At 42.5% G+C, this 17,836-nt stretch overlaps 1 protein-coding gene across 2 annotated transcripts in view; it reads left to right on the forward strand.

The window, feature by feature from the left end:
* The window catches only part of FYB2 (FYN binding protein 2), a 116,476-nt gene that overhangs the window by 72,599 nt on the left and 26,041 nt on the right, over positions 1-17,836 (forward strand). For both annotated transcript variants that reach the window (XR_011436334.1, XM_070259876.1), the window contains exons 6-9: positions 3,612-3,646; positions 5,953-5,984; positions 9,399-9,501; positions 12,183-12,342. Coding sequence is in view for 1 of the 2 variants with exons in the window: in XM_070259876.1 (XP_070115977.1) it covers positions 3,612-3,646; positions 5,953-5,984; positions 9,399-9,501; positions 12,183-12,342 (330 nt within the window). In the remaining variant the exon portion in view is untranslated. The remainder of the gene's footprint in view (positions 1-3,611; positions 3,647-5,952; positions 5,985-9,398; positions 9,502-12,182; positions 12,343-17,836) is intronic.

Raw genomic sequence — 17,836 nt, forward strand, 5'->3', positions numbered from 1 at the left:
ATGAAAGACTTGAAGATAAGTCCTGAAACCATAAAACTCCTGGAAAATAATATAGGTAGTACAGTCTTTGACATGGAACTTAAAATGATCTTTTTGAACACCATGTCTTCTCAGACAAGGGAAACAGAAGAAAAAATAAACAAGTGGGAGTTCATCAGACTAAAGAGCTGCAAGGCAAAAGAAATGAGGATCAAAACAAAAAGACAACACACCAACTGGGAGAAAATATTTGCAAATCATGTATCCAATAAGGGGTTAATCTCCATAATATATAAGGAACTCACACAACTGAACAACAAAAAAACAAACAGCCTGATGAAAAAGTGGGCAGAGGATAGGAACAGACATTTTTCCAAAGAAAATATACAGATGGCCAATAAACACATGAAAAGATGTTCAACATCACTAATCATCAGGGAAATGCAAATCAAAACTACACTAAGATACCACCATACACCTGTTAAAATGGCTATAATCACCAAGACTAAAAATAACAAATGTTGGAGAGGGTGTGGAGAAAAGGAACCCTCATACACTGCTGGTGGGAATGCAAACTGGTGCAGCCACTATGGAAAGCAGTATGGAGAGTCCTCAAAAAACTAAAAACAGAACTACCATACAACCCAGCTATCCCACTACTGGGTATCTACCCAAACAACTTGAAATCAACAATCCAAAGTAGCATATGCAGCCTTATGTTCATTATAGTACTATTCACAATAGCCAAGACACGGAAGCAACCCAAGGGCCCATCGACTGATGACTGGATAAAGAAGATGTAGTATTTATATACAATGGAATACTACTCAGCCATAAGAAAAGAAAAAATCATCCCATTTGTAGCAACATGGATGGACCTGGAGGGAATTATGCTAAGTGAAATAAGCCAGACTGAGAAAGACAAACGCCACATGATTTCACTCATATGTGGAATATAAACAAACACATGGACAAAGAAAACAGTTCAGTAGTCACCAGGGAAGGGGGGTGCGGGGTGGGCACAGGGTGTGAAGCGGAGCACTTATGTGGTGACAGACAAGAAATAATGTACAACTGAAATCTCACATTGATGTAAACTATTATGAACTCAAATGAAAAGTAAATAAAAATTTTAAATGAGAGAAAAAAATGGTTGCTTCTGAGAGTCCTGCAAAGTAGGTCGTTGTGTTTTCTGTCTGGAAAAAGAGGATCCTAAAAAAAAAATTAACTCAAAATGGATCTTTTTTTTTTCTCTGCCCACCAAGAGTGAGGAATCTAAATGATACTTTCTGGAACAGAGGAAGGAAGGAATAGAGAAAGGGAGAGGTAGAGGTGATTGGCTTTTACTGTCACCATTGGGTGTGTCTGTCCCTTGAACAATGGCAAGAAAACCAAGACCATCCCCTCAGGGTACATAGCTCAGCAGGTGCCTTCCTGAGGCTTCTCCCTTTTTCACCAAACTCAGCCATAAGTAAACAGGATTTAGGCTGTTCTGGAAGGTGTGCAGAATGTCCACAGAAGTCATCTAGACCAGCCATTCAGACTGTGCTTCCTAGGTCCCAGGGCTGTCCTGAGGGGTCTTGGAGACCCTTGGGGATAACTTCAACTGGAAAAATTCTGTTTATGCTCCTGGGTAATATTCCTTTTAAACAAATGATTCTGTTGCTGAAAGAAAGTTTGAAAGCCACTTCCTAACCGAGTGACCTTGGGCAAGTTACTTCATTTCTCTGGGTGTGTTTCCTCATCAGTAAAATTGAAATGTTAGTAGTGATCATTATGACAATTGAGTGAAATCATGCATTTAAACCCTTAGCATGATGCCTGCTACCTATAAGTGTAAAGAATGTTAGCTGCTTATTATTATTGTTTTTATAATATTAGTACCAATCGTCATACCTCCTGGCCTAAAAGAGATAAAGGGACTTGTCCAAGGTCACTCGGGAAGGTAGTACATGGAGAAAGAGCTGAGGCCCGGACAGACATGATAATGTTACGATGCAGGTACTTGAAGGCTGCTGAGCACCATCCTCTGATATTTGTCCTTTTTCTCCCAGCTGAGATAAAGCTCTTCAGTGGAGAGAGAGTTATATAACTCCATATGGAGAGTGAGCGAGGGCTCCAATGCTGTGCTTTGCGTCCTCCTGTTGTAATTGCTGGTCCCTTCCTGACTCCATGAGGTAGAGTCCTATGTCCTTGATATTCCTACCTTGGGAGCAAGTTTTGATGACCAAACTTACCTTTGGAGAATCTCCACTTTGTGAAAAAGCAGTATCAAATTATGAACGTGTTATTAATTGTGTGTGTATTATGTTTGTTTACTCGCCTTGGCAAGTAAGCCCCTCAGCCCTCTCTGAGCGTTGGTTTCCCCATTTCTTAGAGAAAATAATATCTCCCCTCTCCTCCAGGTGGCAAGGAGAAGCAGAGATCATGATTTGTTAATTCTTTGAAAAACATAGAATGGTAAATAATTTGGGGGAGGGAAGAAATTATCATTTTTAAAATTGAAAAAGAAATCCATACTTGGAATGGATATTGGGCAAACTGTATCATAAGCAGATATTTTTAATGTATTAATAGTAAACAAAGTTTTTAAAGCAGTAATAGCAGAATAATATGTTTTGATTCAAAAATCGGTGAAAATAATACCTATTATTAATCATCCACACAGAATTTTAGGTCTGTGTGTCAACACTCACGTGTGGGCAGTCCCTAAAGAAAAGCTAGGATTTCCCTTGCTTTATTGATGGATTGTATGTTTAGAATAATAATGGCTTAGAAATGCAACATGTTGTCTGGTCAGTTTTCTAAACTAAAGTTTCAGGATTCTAGCAGCAAAAAAGAGAAAAGAAACAGGGAATCCTATTCATTATGCATGCATAGTCAGTAACTGTAAGGGGAAACTTTTAAGCAAAGAAATCAAATCAGGAATTTTATCAAAAAACACAGTACTTTCTACACACTGTCTGGTGCTCTGCTAGCTATGTTACATTTCTTACATTGTCTCCTGTAATCTTCGCATTCACTCTGTAAGGCAGGTACCAGCGACCCCATTTCACAGATGAGCAGACTGAAGCTCAAAGAAATAGAGGAATTTGTCTGCAGGCCCACAGATAGGAAATGGCAGGACTGGACCCAAAGTCTTGCCACTACTTGTGTTCATTAATAAGGCTGGCATCGTGTCTTTAACTAAAATCCACAGAAATATCAGAAAAATCTAAAGGTGTCGAGCCCAGGGGAGCAGAACACTTGTGGAACACCGTGGCGCCCTGGTGTCGGGGCAGGATCTGGGCTCTGTGGCCTTTCCTTTCCCTGTCCTTTCAAGCTTGCCTTCTCACTGCCACCACGAAATCTCAGTGCTTTCTCTTAATCAGGGAGTATGACTCTGTTTACCAAAAAGGAAACTGAAAATTGTTTCAAATGTTTTCGTTGACTGCACATTCCATCCTGGAAATCCCCACAGATGCTAAAACCACGGTCAGGGACCCGAGAATTTCCCAAACCACGTAGACAGAGCCTCGCGTGGCTGGTTGCTCTGAAAGCTGAGGGAGCGGACTCTGCGCTCGCTCATAATGGCGACGGTCCTGGCTGCTGTGAGAAACTGCCTGAAATAATTTTTTTCATGTTCATTTTAGCAACTTATGAAGTTGGAATCGAAGAACTCCAAAAGGTATTGTTTCCTCTCTTCTTACCAGCTTTATAACTAAAACAAGTGTACAGAGTTGATGCTAAAGTAGTTTCTTTCGTGAGGGAAGGAAGGTCTTTGTGTTTTGATTTTCCCCAGATTTCTGAGGCTTATCCAGACTCCAGCTGCCACGATTCTGAAGCCTGAGCCCTGCCATTTCGGGAACAGAAAATGTGTCACGGGGTGGAAGAAGATGGTTCCAATCCATCCCCAGCCCCTTCTCTACAGTGGGCAGCAGCAACTGGCCTTTAATAACTGTCCGTTCAGAGAGAAGAGTTGTTTGGCACAAGCTAAATTTGTATATCCTGTGCTTTCACGAGAATGACCAGACCCTCGAAGGCATATTTTCTGGGCTCCTGGTGGGCACGGTGCCAGGTGCCACCTTGAGGGCAATGTAGCAAGTTAATTAGGGTCCAAGCAGAATCCCTGGCCTCAGTCTCAGCTCCTGGTTGTGTGATCTTCCAGCTCCATTTCCTTACCTGTAAACTAGCAAGAATAGAGCACCCACATCTGGGGTCACGGTGAGAATGAAAATAGCTAAATTCAGGTATGCGGTTTAATAGTGCTGGCGTCTGTTCCAGCGTTTTACCTCTCCGAGCTTCAGTAGCGTCTTCTGTAAAATGCTGTCGTCTCCACGAGGGCAGGAAGCACGTGCCCGTGGTTGCCACACCTGCAGTGGCAGATGCTCAGTAAATGTGGGGACCAATACGTGTTTCACTGAATTGCTGAGAGCATGAAGTCAGACAAAGTGGCTGAGCACCTAGGATAGTGCCTGGCACACAGTAGGCGCTTCCCTCATGTTGTCACAGGGTCCTTAAGGTTCCACTCTTCTCTCATGGGGTACATTTAGTCTAGATCCTTCAGCTTTCTTATGCTTACTGGAAAGGATTGATCATTTGTGGATACACTTTATAGACAGAACACTATAAATGATTATTATTCCTATTAATGAAAGGAGAAACATTCTACTAGAATGCTTCACTTACCCGGCAACATCAGCAAATAAACTTTCTGCACAAGTGAACTCTCCAAATGACCAAATTTTATCCTATTAAAATAAAAAAGCGTGAAAGTATCTTTAATTTTTAAACCTTTTACCCTTCAGACATGCACCCCGTTTGGTCAGCACTGTTGCGCTCGGTGGGTGGAATCTGATCCCACCCCTTCCTGAGGACGCGGATGCTCTGGAGCCCCGGGGGCTGAGGGGCTCAGTGCATGCCCTTCTCAGGAGACGCTCCTGGGCCTTGCAGGTGTCCAGAGCTGACTGCCTTCACACCAAACCACCACAAGTCTGTTTACTGTAATTGTTGTCTCTTTTCTGAAAATTATCATTTCTCTCTACTGTCTCTTTGCGTGTAGCAGTGAGTCTGCACGCGGTCAGGCATGTCCCAAGTCCCTGTTGTGTGCCGGGCGCTTGTGCATACATGGTAGCACTTAATCCTCCTGGTCACCCTGTGAGCTGGTGTCACGGCTTCCATTTTACAGAGGAGAACTCAACTCAAGGCTCAGAGAGGTTAAATAACCTGTAAATAATGCAGCAGAGATATAAACCAAGCTCCCTGACCTTTCATTCCGCCAGCACTGTCGTCCAATTTGCTAGAATTATATGGAAAGTAAAAGCCAATAGTCCCTGAATGAAGGCCTGCGGGCTCTCCTCAAGGGAACGTATGTGAGCTATTAGGCCTGGGCTTTGTGGCAGCGTTTGGATGCTTAGGTATTTTCTGTTTTCTTCAGAGTTCTTGGCTAGATTCCAAATAAAGCACGGCATCAGACATGTCACAACTGAATAAATGAGGGGCTATGTTGTGGTCTCTGGAATAAAACTTTAATGCAGTCAAATCCAGATCATGTGGGAGCTGATTTTTTATCAGAGTGCGCATGCTCAGTGAGGGAGAATTCCCAGCGTGATTTGCATATTTGCATAGACCGATTTTGCCCACTGAAGCATTGCTCAAATACCACAAATTCACATTTCTTCATATGATTTAACATTTCTCTGTTCTACAGACGCATTCCTGGAAAGGCGTGCAAAGAACAATTTATTCTTCTAAGTCAAATTACACACGCCCTCTAGCATGCACCGTGACTTCACAAACGCTCGTTTTCTTTTTGGATTGATCTGCGGTTCTACTGGCAACAGCTCATGGAACTTTCTGTTGTCAGTGTCTCCCCTTGTCTGTACTGAGACCTCACCTGCCTCACCTTTGGTCTAGTTTCTAACGATCTGTACCCAAACAGATGTCTGATTTGGAATGATTTATGAAAATGACCATTTTCCTCTTTACTTTCAGCCTTGGAAGAGTTCTCTCCATCAAGAGCTTAGGTGAGCTTTATCTTCAGAATCCAATTAACCCAAATGATCCAACCAGTGACCCTCTGACGACTGAACTAGTTTTCCTCAATGGCCCAGCTGTGCTTCCAGTGCCTGACCTGGCCCAGTACCTCGCCAGGTGCCGGGACCAGAGAAGGTGCCCAGGGGTCCTGCCAGCCTTTCCATCTCGCCTCCTTCCAGCCCACCCTGCACTCACTCGGCAGATCCTGAGTCTCCAGCGTGTGCCAGCCATTTGCTAATGACTGGAGCTGTGGCAGGGACAGAGGGCTAGCCCCTGGGGAATTCTGGATAGTGGGACAGTCACACAATCAAACAGGCATATGACAATGCCATGATTCCCCAGAAACTTACAATTTCCAAAATGCACTGTGCTGTTTCAAGTCTCTTCGCCTTTGCTCATTTAATTCACTAACTCACCCCAACTTAATGAGGCAAACTTCTACTGACCGTCAAATGTCCCCTCTTATAAGAAGCCTTCCTGATTCCCCTCTTTTAGAGAAAATTAACCAGTCCCGTCCCTTTGGTGCCACTGTAAGGTGCACATATGTTTGCACCAATGTCACTTCATGTCGTTTGTTTGCTCACATGCCAGATCACCCTCACTCTCCTTCCCACCTTGTCTGTGAGCTCCCTGGGGGCAAGGGATTTTTTGTTCTTGGTGTCCCAGCACCTTTCATACTTCCCGGGTCCAGAGCAGCGCTCTCTCCTGCTTCTTCAGAGACTGTGTCACTCTCCCACGCTGTTATTTTTTAAGGCATTAGAATAAACATGGCTGGTGAGCGCTGGACAGCAAGTATCAATATTTCCTGGCTGAGGCTAAAAACAGAAGAGCTGGATCAGGGGGAAAACCCTGCTTCGTCCCCCTCTCTTTGTCTCTTTGTCTCCCTGGAGTTCCTGCCTGACCCTAAATTCATGACCCCATAATGATCCTCCAGCACCGAGCACAGCGCTGGGCACACAGTAGACACATGTCAAATGATTGACTATTTAGTTTAACATTTACTGAGCTTTTTCTCTGTTTAGACACCGCTAGATTCTGAGGAACAGAAATGAATAGAATATATTTCCTACCCTCGGTTCGAGATGGGAGTGGAGGCTGAAGCGGTTGGGGTCGGGGTTACTTGGAGGGGAAGATGACCACATCAATAGGAAATCGCAGTGTGATAGATCACCACTAAGGAAGTTGTAAAACCCAGAGGGGAGACTCCGGGAGGGCTTCCTGGAAGAGGGACAACTAAGCTGAAGCTTGGAAGACCAGGAGGAACTGGGCAGGTGACAACTGTGGAAAGTATGTCGTAGGCACAAGGAAAGATATAGAGCAAGGACACAGAGGGTTAGACAGCAAAGCCAGTGCAGGAACGCACAAACAGTTTGATAATGCTTGAGCATCAAATGCAGTGTGCGAGCAGCAGGAACAGAGCTGGGCAAGTCTGCAGAGCTGGAGCCGGGGGGCCTGAGCGCCCTAATTCATTGCTTAGACCAGCCCTGTCCGACAGAAATACGTGCAAACCACATAAGTCATTTAAAATTTTCTACTAGCCGTATTTTATATTTTAAAAAGTAAAGATAAAGAGGTGAAATTTTAATGAATTTTATTTATCCCTATATATAAAATATTATCATTTCAACATATAATCAATATAAAAATATTACCGAGGTATGTTCTTTTCCTTTTTTAATACCAAGTCCTCAAAATCCAGATATCTTTTACACTTAGAGCTCAATTTGGACCAAACACATTTCAAGTGTTCGATAACCACGTGGCCAGTGGTGACCAAATTGGATGGCACAAATTTAGACGAATTTAGACAAATTTAGCCCAGAAGAGTTTTAAAGCAGAGATAATGTACCCTTCTCCCTCATGGTATTCCTAAAAGTCACAATATTAAATTTAATTTGAGAGTTATGTGTGGAGATCCAGCTGTGTAGAAACTATTGGACAAAGCTTGGGGGATAGGAAAATAGGACACGTACATCAACAAGGCAGGTAAGTGACTTAGGAGAAATATCAGCAATGTGTAATGGGCACATAAGAATTGGGTAATTCTAACACAGCAAATGCTTCAATGAAGAAAAGGGCACCACCAATTATTAAAAGTCCATTACGTGCTACGAGCAATGCTAGGCTTTCAACATTTTAACCACATTTCCTTCCTGGGGCAACCATGGAGATTGGCACTGTGATCTTTCATTTAAATATGAGAAAATTTAAGTTTTAGAAAGGCTAATCTTAGACTTTTAGAAAGAGGTAGAGTGGGGCTTAGAACCCAGCCCTCACTTCGCAGCCCCTGTTCATCACAGAACGAGCATGTGACTTTAATGGTGGGCAAGAGTGCTGAGTAATTGGATGAATGAATGAAATTCCTTCAAACTCTTTCAGAACAGTACTCTCTCCTGGTGTTTCTCCTTCCTTCATGACCGCTCCTTCTGATTTCCTTTGAGGGCTCTTCTTCCTCTGCCTTCCATATAAATGTGGTCATAGAACTATCTAGTTCACTGTTATGCCAGAAACAGAAGTTCTTGTGTGAATGTTGATGCTCCCCAGCATTCTGTCCTTGATCCTTAGGTTTTCATTACACTCTCCCCCTTGTCTCCTTCCACTCCTCCACTGCATCTGTTGTCTCTATACTGGAGCGTGCCAGTCATTCATTTGTTAGGGAACACAGGATGAGTACCCCTCTGTGCCACGCACTGTGCCATTGCTACCATGGATTACACATCATCAGTGCTGAGGATTGCCATATGAATAAGAGAGTTCTGCCACTATAACTTGATTCTTAGTTAGCTGACAAGGCAAAGTGGAGGAACTGGAGACAGATCCACAGACGATGCGTTATAACACGAGTAGAAGAAGAACATGTTAGGGAGCCGATAAGAAGGTTTGACTGCTTGGGAGAAGCAGGGAAGGACTCTCAGAGGTAAGATGATTTAGACAAATCGAGAAGACTGTTGTGTTTTCCAGCAATATAACATGTGGAAGGCATGTCGGACAAAGGAAATGGCAAATAAAAAGGGAGAGATGCTCAAAATAGGATGGTAGGTTTGGGGAATTACGAGAGTCTAGACTATAGCAAAAGTGGAGGGAAGGAGCAGAGGGAGACGGGGTTGGAAAGAAAGGCAGGGCCAGCCCATGATAGGACTGACATTTCGTCCTACAGGCAAGGGGGAGTTATTAGGAGCCTTAAGCAGGAACTGATGCTCTGACATTGACTGGAACAGCTGGAAACTCAGGGAAACTATCCATGTGGTTCACCTGAGCTGGGTCCCCTTATCTTTTTTCTTTTTTAAAGGATTCATGACTACTTAACTTTATTTTCCCTATTCACTTCATTTAGGATTGAATGGTGCAGTGTCATCTAAACACTCTAAGCTTAACTCTTTCCCTGGTATCTCTTCACATTTCAGCCCGAAATATGAAGATGAAGATAAAAACACGAAGGAAAAGGAGCCATGTGAATTGGAATCTCATAAATCAGAAAAGGACCCACCTTCAAACCATCTTGTCAAGGTATCTGTGTTCCAGGATTCTGAACCAAACAGTGCAGTTCAGACATGTGAGAGGATCAGTTCATGGGTGACTTTTCAAAGGCTGAGCTGTGCAGCTGTGCACACAGTCAGGAGATGCCGTGGTGTTGGGCATTTCGCCAAAGCAATGAACGCGACAATAGCACTGAGCCCTAGGCTCAGATTTTCTACTTATCAGTCGTGAATCAGGGCTGGGACTAGTGTGAGTTCAGCAAGGCACCCTGGGGCAAAATATCAAGAGATACTCACTCAGCTCCTTAACTGCTGTGCTCTGAGGCCCTGCTTAGAAGAGTGACTTAGTCTCTGAGCCCAGTCATCTCATCTGTGAGGAGAGAGTAATGATCCCCACCCAACTACCATCCCCACACCTATCCTCCACCATGAAATAATGTACATTAAAGTGCTTTGTAAGCCATAAGCTACTATAAAAATGAAATGTGGTGTTGATTTTCTTAATAGTAAACACTGTATATGTGTTGTATCCATCTCCAATGGACACTGTCCCCTTCAACACAGTTAAAGTGGTCAGATGCTTGACAGTGGAGACTACCGGGGTTACCGCCAGTGCTCAAAACATTCTAGAAACCTGTTTGAGATAAGCCTTATGTTATAGTATCAAGTTGTTGCAGTGCTGTCCGCAGGGCTGGGGTGAGTCACACAGCGTGTTGGTGGCGTGAACCGGAACTGGTGTGTAGGCTCAGAGGCCAGGCTGGGCCAGGTTGGGTTTTTACAGAGTATCACAAAGCAGTATAATTCAAAGATGAAGTAAGTCACTAATTAAGAAAGACAGGGACCAGAGCCAGGGAAGCAGCACTGGGTGTCAAGGTCAGAAGCAGGGGCAAGGCCATAAATGGGTGATGAGGCCAGAGATCAGGAAGGGGTTAATCAGGAACATATGAGAAAGACAGGAGAGGAGCACCATTAAGGATATCGACCATGAAAGAGCAAAAGCGGTTTTCAGTGCTGGCTATATGACAAGAGCCAGGTATGGGATCAGGCTACCACCAAAGGGACGTGTTCCTACTTTCATGGAGTGGGTTGGAGTTTTGGAAATTGTTGAAAGTTATGTAGACTATGTTAGGTGAATGTGGTGGGTGGTCTAGCTGGGCAGTACTCTTTGGGGTCAAATATAAATTATAAGTAAGTAGATACATAATCCATTGTGACTCAAACTGACTCTAGAGACCATTCCCAAGGACAGCCCTCAGAGAAGCCGGGTACTGCTTCCATCGGGGCTGCACTGAAGGAAGGCAGTCACCATGCTTGTGTGAAACATTGACTTCATTACTTTCTTGTCATTTTTCCCAATTTAAAAAACTCATTCTTGGCTGTGTAACTTAAAAGTAGGCCCCTCCTTTTGTTCTCCTCTGAGTTTGTGTAGCTCCCACCCAGAACTCGGGATAGGCCATGCCTTATAACTGTCAATTCCTTTAGCTTTTTCCAAGTACTTCCCAATGTATCATCACAGTCAACCCTCACGCCCACTCTGTGGCAGAGGAAAGGACAGTAGCCCTCTCTCTCGTTCTCATCTGAGAATTAGAAGACACTTAGGCGGCCAGAAACGTTCTACTTCTTCTCTCTGTCCAGTGTCTCCTCATGTCAGTCTACCCAGATCTTTCCAAAATGCAAATCTGATCAGGTTTCTCTGCTGCCTGACTCCCCGTGATTATGAGATAAAGCCCACACCCTTTGCCTTGCATGCAAGACCCCCCGTAACTCAGCCCCTTCCATCTCCCCTTTTCAGCCCATCCCCAGTCTTCCTCCCCCATCTCTTCCCCCGTTCTCTTCAGTGCTTCCCTCCTCCGCAGCCTCCATGCTGCCCTTTCAAGGACACTAATAGCCAGGCCTTTGCCCATGCTGATTTATCTGCCAGGTAGTCCTTTATCCTCTCTATCAATCTCTTGCTTACAGTTTAAGGTACAGTTTAATAAAAGTTGCTTTTGAAGTCTTCCCCCACTCTGTCTCCTAGCTAAGAGAACTGACCTCCCCTCCTCTCTGTTTCCATCTCAGTGAGCAGTACTTCCATAAGTAACACTGGGCACATTATACCTTCGTTAATTGTGTGTATTGTCTCCATGACCAGCGGGTAAGCCACCATGTCCATTGCATCTCTCTATGTCCAGAGCTTAGCATGTTGCCTCACCCTTAGTAAGCGTTTGACAAATGCTGGGGAGAGGGAGTGTGGAAAGGCGTGAGAAGAAACAGAAGAATGGCAGGTAGAGAGATGAAATGTCAGGCAAAAGGAACACAGCATCCCTTAGTGGTCAAGAGCACAGGGTTCTGGGGTCAAGTCCTGCCTCAGTAGAATACTAGCTGTGGGACCAGAGGCCAAGTAATTTAACCTTTCTAAACCCTTTATCAAGACGACTAATGATATTTTCATAACGAAGAATCACGAAGATTAAGTGAGATAGAATGTACAAAGAGCCCGCCCGGTAGTCAGTGCTCCATTAATATCCTGACTGCCGACTGTGAGCCAGCCTCTGTGCCGGGCATTCACTGGCCATTCACAGGTGAACAAAAGATGTGGTGCACAGCATCAAATAAAATAATAAGTAAGTGTTATCCATGAGGAATGAATGAATGAAGAACAGCCTAAGTAAGCAGAGAACTGAAAGGATGTCATCGGAGCCCCTCAACTCTCTCCCTGTTGCATGTGTTTAGGTGGGTGCCCATGACGGCACACCTGGAAAAGTCCAGGTGATGAAAGTCCACAGCGGTAAAAGGAACGTGCAGGCTGGGAAGCAGGACGCTGTAATTGACGTCATCCAGACACAGGCCTGTCCCGAGGACCCGAAGCTGGCCAGGCTCTCGCAAGACCACGGTAAGTTCATTTCTTTCTGGTTCCTTCACCATCACCAAATTATTTTAAAGCTGTGCATGTCCAAGACTTTCTTTGATAAATATTTATTGAATACCTATTATGTACAGAGTAACTTGCACCAGTGAGCCAGCTGTGCAGTAGTCGAAAGAGCACTCGATTAACAAGCAGAAGGCCTGAGCTCGAAACTAGGCTCTAATGCTTATCAGCTGTGTGGTGAATAGCTTCATATTCCTTCAGCTTAATTTCTTCATTTCTAAAAAGGGACCATAACGTGGACCTCACAGGAGTTTTATGAGGACCAAATCTGACAGTATGTCACGTAACAGGCACTCGGCAAATGTTTATTCCTTTCTCTTTCTATCTACCAGCTCCTGTTGTCTTTTGTAGGCCCAAGTAATTGACACACTGATGATTATGACATGATATCGTTAGTTGACTTTATTCAGGTTGCATTTTACCTTCATGTTAGTCAAGACTCTTGATTGTAAACAGTTATCAAGTCATACTAGGTTAAGCAAAAAGAGAAAAGAAGACTCGCCTAGCAGAACATCTCAGCTTGGCTGGATTCAGGGACACAAACAATGTCACAAGGGCTCAGTATCACTTTTCCCACTCCTGCCTTTGCTCCCCTCTGGGTTGGCTCCATTGTCAGACAAATTCTCCGCTTGTGGAGGTAGGATGGCATCTAGCAGTGACAGGCTCACACCCTATCCTCTTAGGAACCCCAGAGGAAAACTAGACCTTGTTATCATCTCCCAAGTTAGAAGAAAAAGCCCAGCTCTGAGTCCTATTGGCCCTGGTTGCATCACATGTCACCCCTGAACCAGCCGTGAACTGGGGCTCGGCTGCTTTGATTGACTCATCCTGTGCCATAAACTCACCCCTGGAACTGGGGGCAGAGTCAGTTCTACCACAACTACATAACATCAGATTCAAGGGTTTCCCAAGGAAAATAAGAGGGCTGCTATCAAAAAAAAAATAGACACTAGGTAGATAAAACAGATGTCCCCTCCAACCCAATAATCTATGGTAAGCCACTGATGTTTCCTAAAGTGTTGGAATCAGAGTTATTGGAAGAATAAATTTGCAGCAATCATAAGATGGACTCAAGGCCCCTTAAAATCTGCCTCCAGGCTAGCTGGCCTCATCCCTGGCACATGCCTCCTTTCCTGCGTACTCTCCGCTCTGTTCTCACCTTACTGTGTTATGTGCTTAAACGGCCCTAGAATTTTGCTCAGTCTCTTTCTTCTGTCTGCAGTGCCGTCATGCTCATTCTCTACCTGCTGATGCCCTTTTCATCCTTCAAGATCTATCTTGAAAGTCGCTTCCTCTAAGGCCTCCCTTTCCTTAGTCTGTCCTCTTCTTTCCCGCTCTCCAAGGACCATAATTCCTCACTTCTCCCTGTTTCCTTGACACTTACACAGCAACTGAATGAGCACGTTTCCATCCTGGGCTTTGGAGCCAAGCATTTCTGGGACCCAAGACCACTGTACACTAATCCCGTAATCTTGGAAAACTTGCTTACTTTCATGTGCAAATGAGGACGCTACTACTTATTTCCCAGGAATGGTTGTCACTGAGTATAAAGTGTCTGGTTTGTAGGCTAAATAATTGTTAGCTCTCTTCAGTTATTTTTTTTCTGAAAGATTAGAGCATGCCTTACATTATAATTCATGATGTACGTGTTTGTCTCCCATGGTATACTGTAAGCACCTTGAGATCAGAGACCATTGGTGTTCTCTCTGTGTCTCTGTGACCTGGCACAGTGTCTGGCACACTGGAGACACCCAAGAAAACTTTAGTGAGTGAAGGAATGAAAGAATAAATCGAACTTCAGTTTCTGAGAGTGTAGTGGATTAGACAATCTGAATGATTCACAGAAAGAAGTAAAGTGAAGAATAAAGGTTTTTTTAAGATATAAAAGTATCACATAACTGATATAAAAAGAAAGCATGCACACGCCTACAGTAACCAGGAAGCCTGGGAGGTGAGAACCAAAGCTACTTTTGTCGTGAGGGTTTTGAATGAATCCCCCGGCTCCTGTTTTGACTGCGTGGAATGCAGAGGACAGGAGCTCTATCCCGGGGCTGCCCAAAGTGAGTTTATAATGGGAGACTCCTGTATAAAATTGGGGCTCCAAAGGGCTACACTTTAAGAACAAACAAGACTGTGCCTGTAGTTAACAATACTGTATCGTGTACTTATAAATTTGTTAAGAGGGTAGATCTCGTGTGTTCCCACCACAATAAAAGAAATATTTTTTAATTAAAAAAAATATAGGAAAAGAAAGACATTTCTGATGAAGTGAATGACACATGAGAAAGCACAGAGGTAACATTAATTTAAAAACCATGCTTTAAGATGAGAAGTGGATAGAATTATTGGGAGTAAAGGAAAAAATAGCCAGCCCTGGTGGTGTAGTGGTTAAGATTCAGCGCTCTCACTGCCACAGCCCAGGTTCGTTTCCTGATCAGGGAACCACACCACCCTGCTGTCGGTTGTCATACTGTGGCAGCTGCATTTTGTTGTGATGCTGAAAGCTATGCCACCAGTATTTCAATACCAGTAGTGGTGGATGGGTTTCACCAGAGCTTCCAGACCAAGACAGTCTAGGAAAAGAGACCTGACCACTGAATTCCAAAAAACTGGCCATGAAAACCCTAAGAAGAGCAGCAGAGTATTGTCTGATATAGCATCAGAAGATGAGATGATGGCACAAAAGACCAGGCAGCATTCTGCCTTACTGCACACATGGTCACTAGGAATCAGAATCAATTTGACAGCACTCGAAAAGAAAAAGAATGGAAAGGAGGAAAACAAGTTGAAGTGAACAAAAGAGTTAAAGGACATCCCTGAATATGAGGCTGAGAACCACTGTCATGCAGTTATGTACTGTCCATGAGGAGTCACTACAGATTTGGAAATTATACCATGAGGAAAAGAGTTGGAAGAAGATTATTCTGAGTAATCTGTACATATTGCTAAAGCACAAGGGAGTTGCTGAACTCATTAATAAGTCTTTGGAATACTTATGATGAGTAGCACAAAATGCTTAGTCAAAGGGAGTGGGCTTGAAAACAGAGGAAAATTTTGAGGAAAAAAATACAATTGAATGTTTTTCTATACTCCTTTTATTCAGGTAGGCCTCTTGAAAAAATGAACAAAGTCAAAAGTATTGCTTCTTTTGATTGAAACAAAAAGAGAATTAGTAAGACATAAACCCCACTGAGCAAAGGAAATTTGCCCATTTTGACCCTGGTGCTGGGCGAAGGAAAAAGAATCTCTTACCACAAGCTCATCTTCATGCACATCTCCAGTTCAAATTCACGTTATCTGTGTGGTCCAAAAGAAACCCAAATGAATCTAAAGTGGTATCAGCTTGGTAGCCCTTCTAGACAACTGGTAGAAACAAACATAAATCCTCTTTAATGGAGCCTTCTTTTATTCCCAGGTTTCAAATAATTCCCAAAAAAAATTCTTTAAAAAATTAACAGTTCATAGACAATAACTAAACATGCAAGAAAACAAGTCACAGTAAGTGAAACAAGCAGGACAACAGACAAAAGAAACCAATTTGCAAGATATTACAGAAATGGAATTATCAGACACAAAACAAGATAAGCATATTTAATATGCTTTAAAAATAAAAGAATAAACAGATTTGAAAAATGCAAAAAATAATCATTGATCAGTTGATAGAGAAATCCAGTGAATGAATTACACATCAGATTAGACACAGCTGAAGAGGAAATTAGTGAACTAGAAGATAAAATCTAGAGAAGTTATCCAAAATTCATTCCACAAAGGAAATGATAGAAAAGAATGAGAGGATAAGAGTCATGGAGAAGAGAATGAGAAGCCTTAAAATAACATCAAATCAGGGTTCTATAAAAGGACACTAGAAAGAATGGGAAAGAAGAAAAAGTAGGTAAAAGAGATAATGCCTGATAATCTTCCAGGATTGTTAAAAAGATATCCATTTGCAGATCCATGAACACTAAAGTTCTCTAGCAGGAAAAAATAAAAGAAATCCACACCAAGCCATATCTTAAAGAAACTGAAGAACATCAAAGAACAAGAGAATACCTTAAAGTATCTTAAAGGAGATAAAGGGAAAAGACCAATGGCCCAAAAAGAAAGAAGAAGAAATAGAGAATTTTGGATGCAAGAAAGATATCTGAGCAAAGTATCAACTGAATAAAACAATAATAATGTCAGGTTGAGGGAAAGGGAACTAAAATATTGAACAGTAATAGTAAATACATTGGGAAGGTGATCAAAGTTCAAGTATTCCAAAGTTTTTAATGGAAAGTAACAACATTAATTCATTTTAGCCTTAAAAGACAGAATAGCTAGGGTATATGCAACAAAAGATACCATTAAAAGAGTGAAAAGGCAAGTCACAGAGTATATATATATATATATCTTACATATATGCACATATATATATCTATTTGACAAAGGACTCATATATGAAATACAGAAATCTTCTATAAACATCCTTGTATCCAGAAAATATAAAATAGAAATAAATCATTAAAAAAATAAATTTAGAGAAATTGGGAAAATATTTGAACAGGCACATTACCAAAGAGGATAGTCAAAAGGCAAATACGTTATGAAAAACTGTGCAACTTCATTAAGTTTCAGGGAAATGCAAATGAAACCTGCAATGCGATATCACTACATGCCCACCAAAATGGCTAAAATAAAAAGACTAAAAATATCAAGTGTTAGTGAAGTTATGGAACAACTAGAACTTTCCTACACTGTTGGGACTGAAAATTAGGATAATCACTTTGGAAAACTGGCAATACCTGTTAAAGCCCAAGATATGCGTAGCCTCTGGCCTAGCAATTCCATGCCTGTTCTTATACCCAATAGAAATGCAGACTTCAGTTTACTAAGACTTATACAAGGTGTTCAGAGCATAACTTTTTATAATAGCCTCAACTGGAAACTGTCCAACTAGCCATCAAAAGTGGAATGGATAAATAAATTGTTGTATATTCACACCATGGAATACATAGTCATGGGAATGACCGAATTATAACTATACACAACAATATAGATGAATCTCACAAAAATAATATTGAACGAAAGTAGGCGACACCAAAGAGCACATTCTGAATGATTCCATTAACATAAAGTTCAAAAACAAGCAGAATTTACCTTTGGTATTAGAAGTTGATAGTGGTGACCCTTGTGGGAGGGAATAGTGACCAGAAGAGAGCACAAGATGGGAGCTCTGGGACACTGGCAATGTTACATTTTTTGATCTATGTGCTGTGTACATGAATATGTTCAATATGGGAAATTCATTGAGGTGTACTCTAATGATTTGTGCCCTTTCCTGTATCCAGTCATGCGTTGCTTAACAACAGGCATGCGTTCTGAGAAATGCATTGTTAGGTAATTGCGTCGTTGTGTGAACAACATAGAGAGTACTTACACAAACCTAGATGGGACACCCTACCACTCACCTAGGCTGCAT

The sequence above is a fragment of the Equus caballus genome, chromosome 2, assembly GCF_041296265.1.
Source record: "Equus caballus isolate H_3958 breed thoroughbred chromosome 2, TB-T2T, whole genome shotgun sequence".
Lineage (NCBI taxonomy): Eukaryota > Metazoa > Chordata > Mammalia > Perissodactyla > Equidae > Equus > Equus caballus.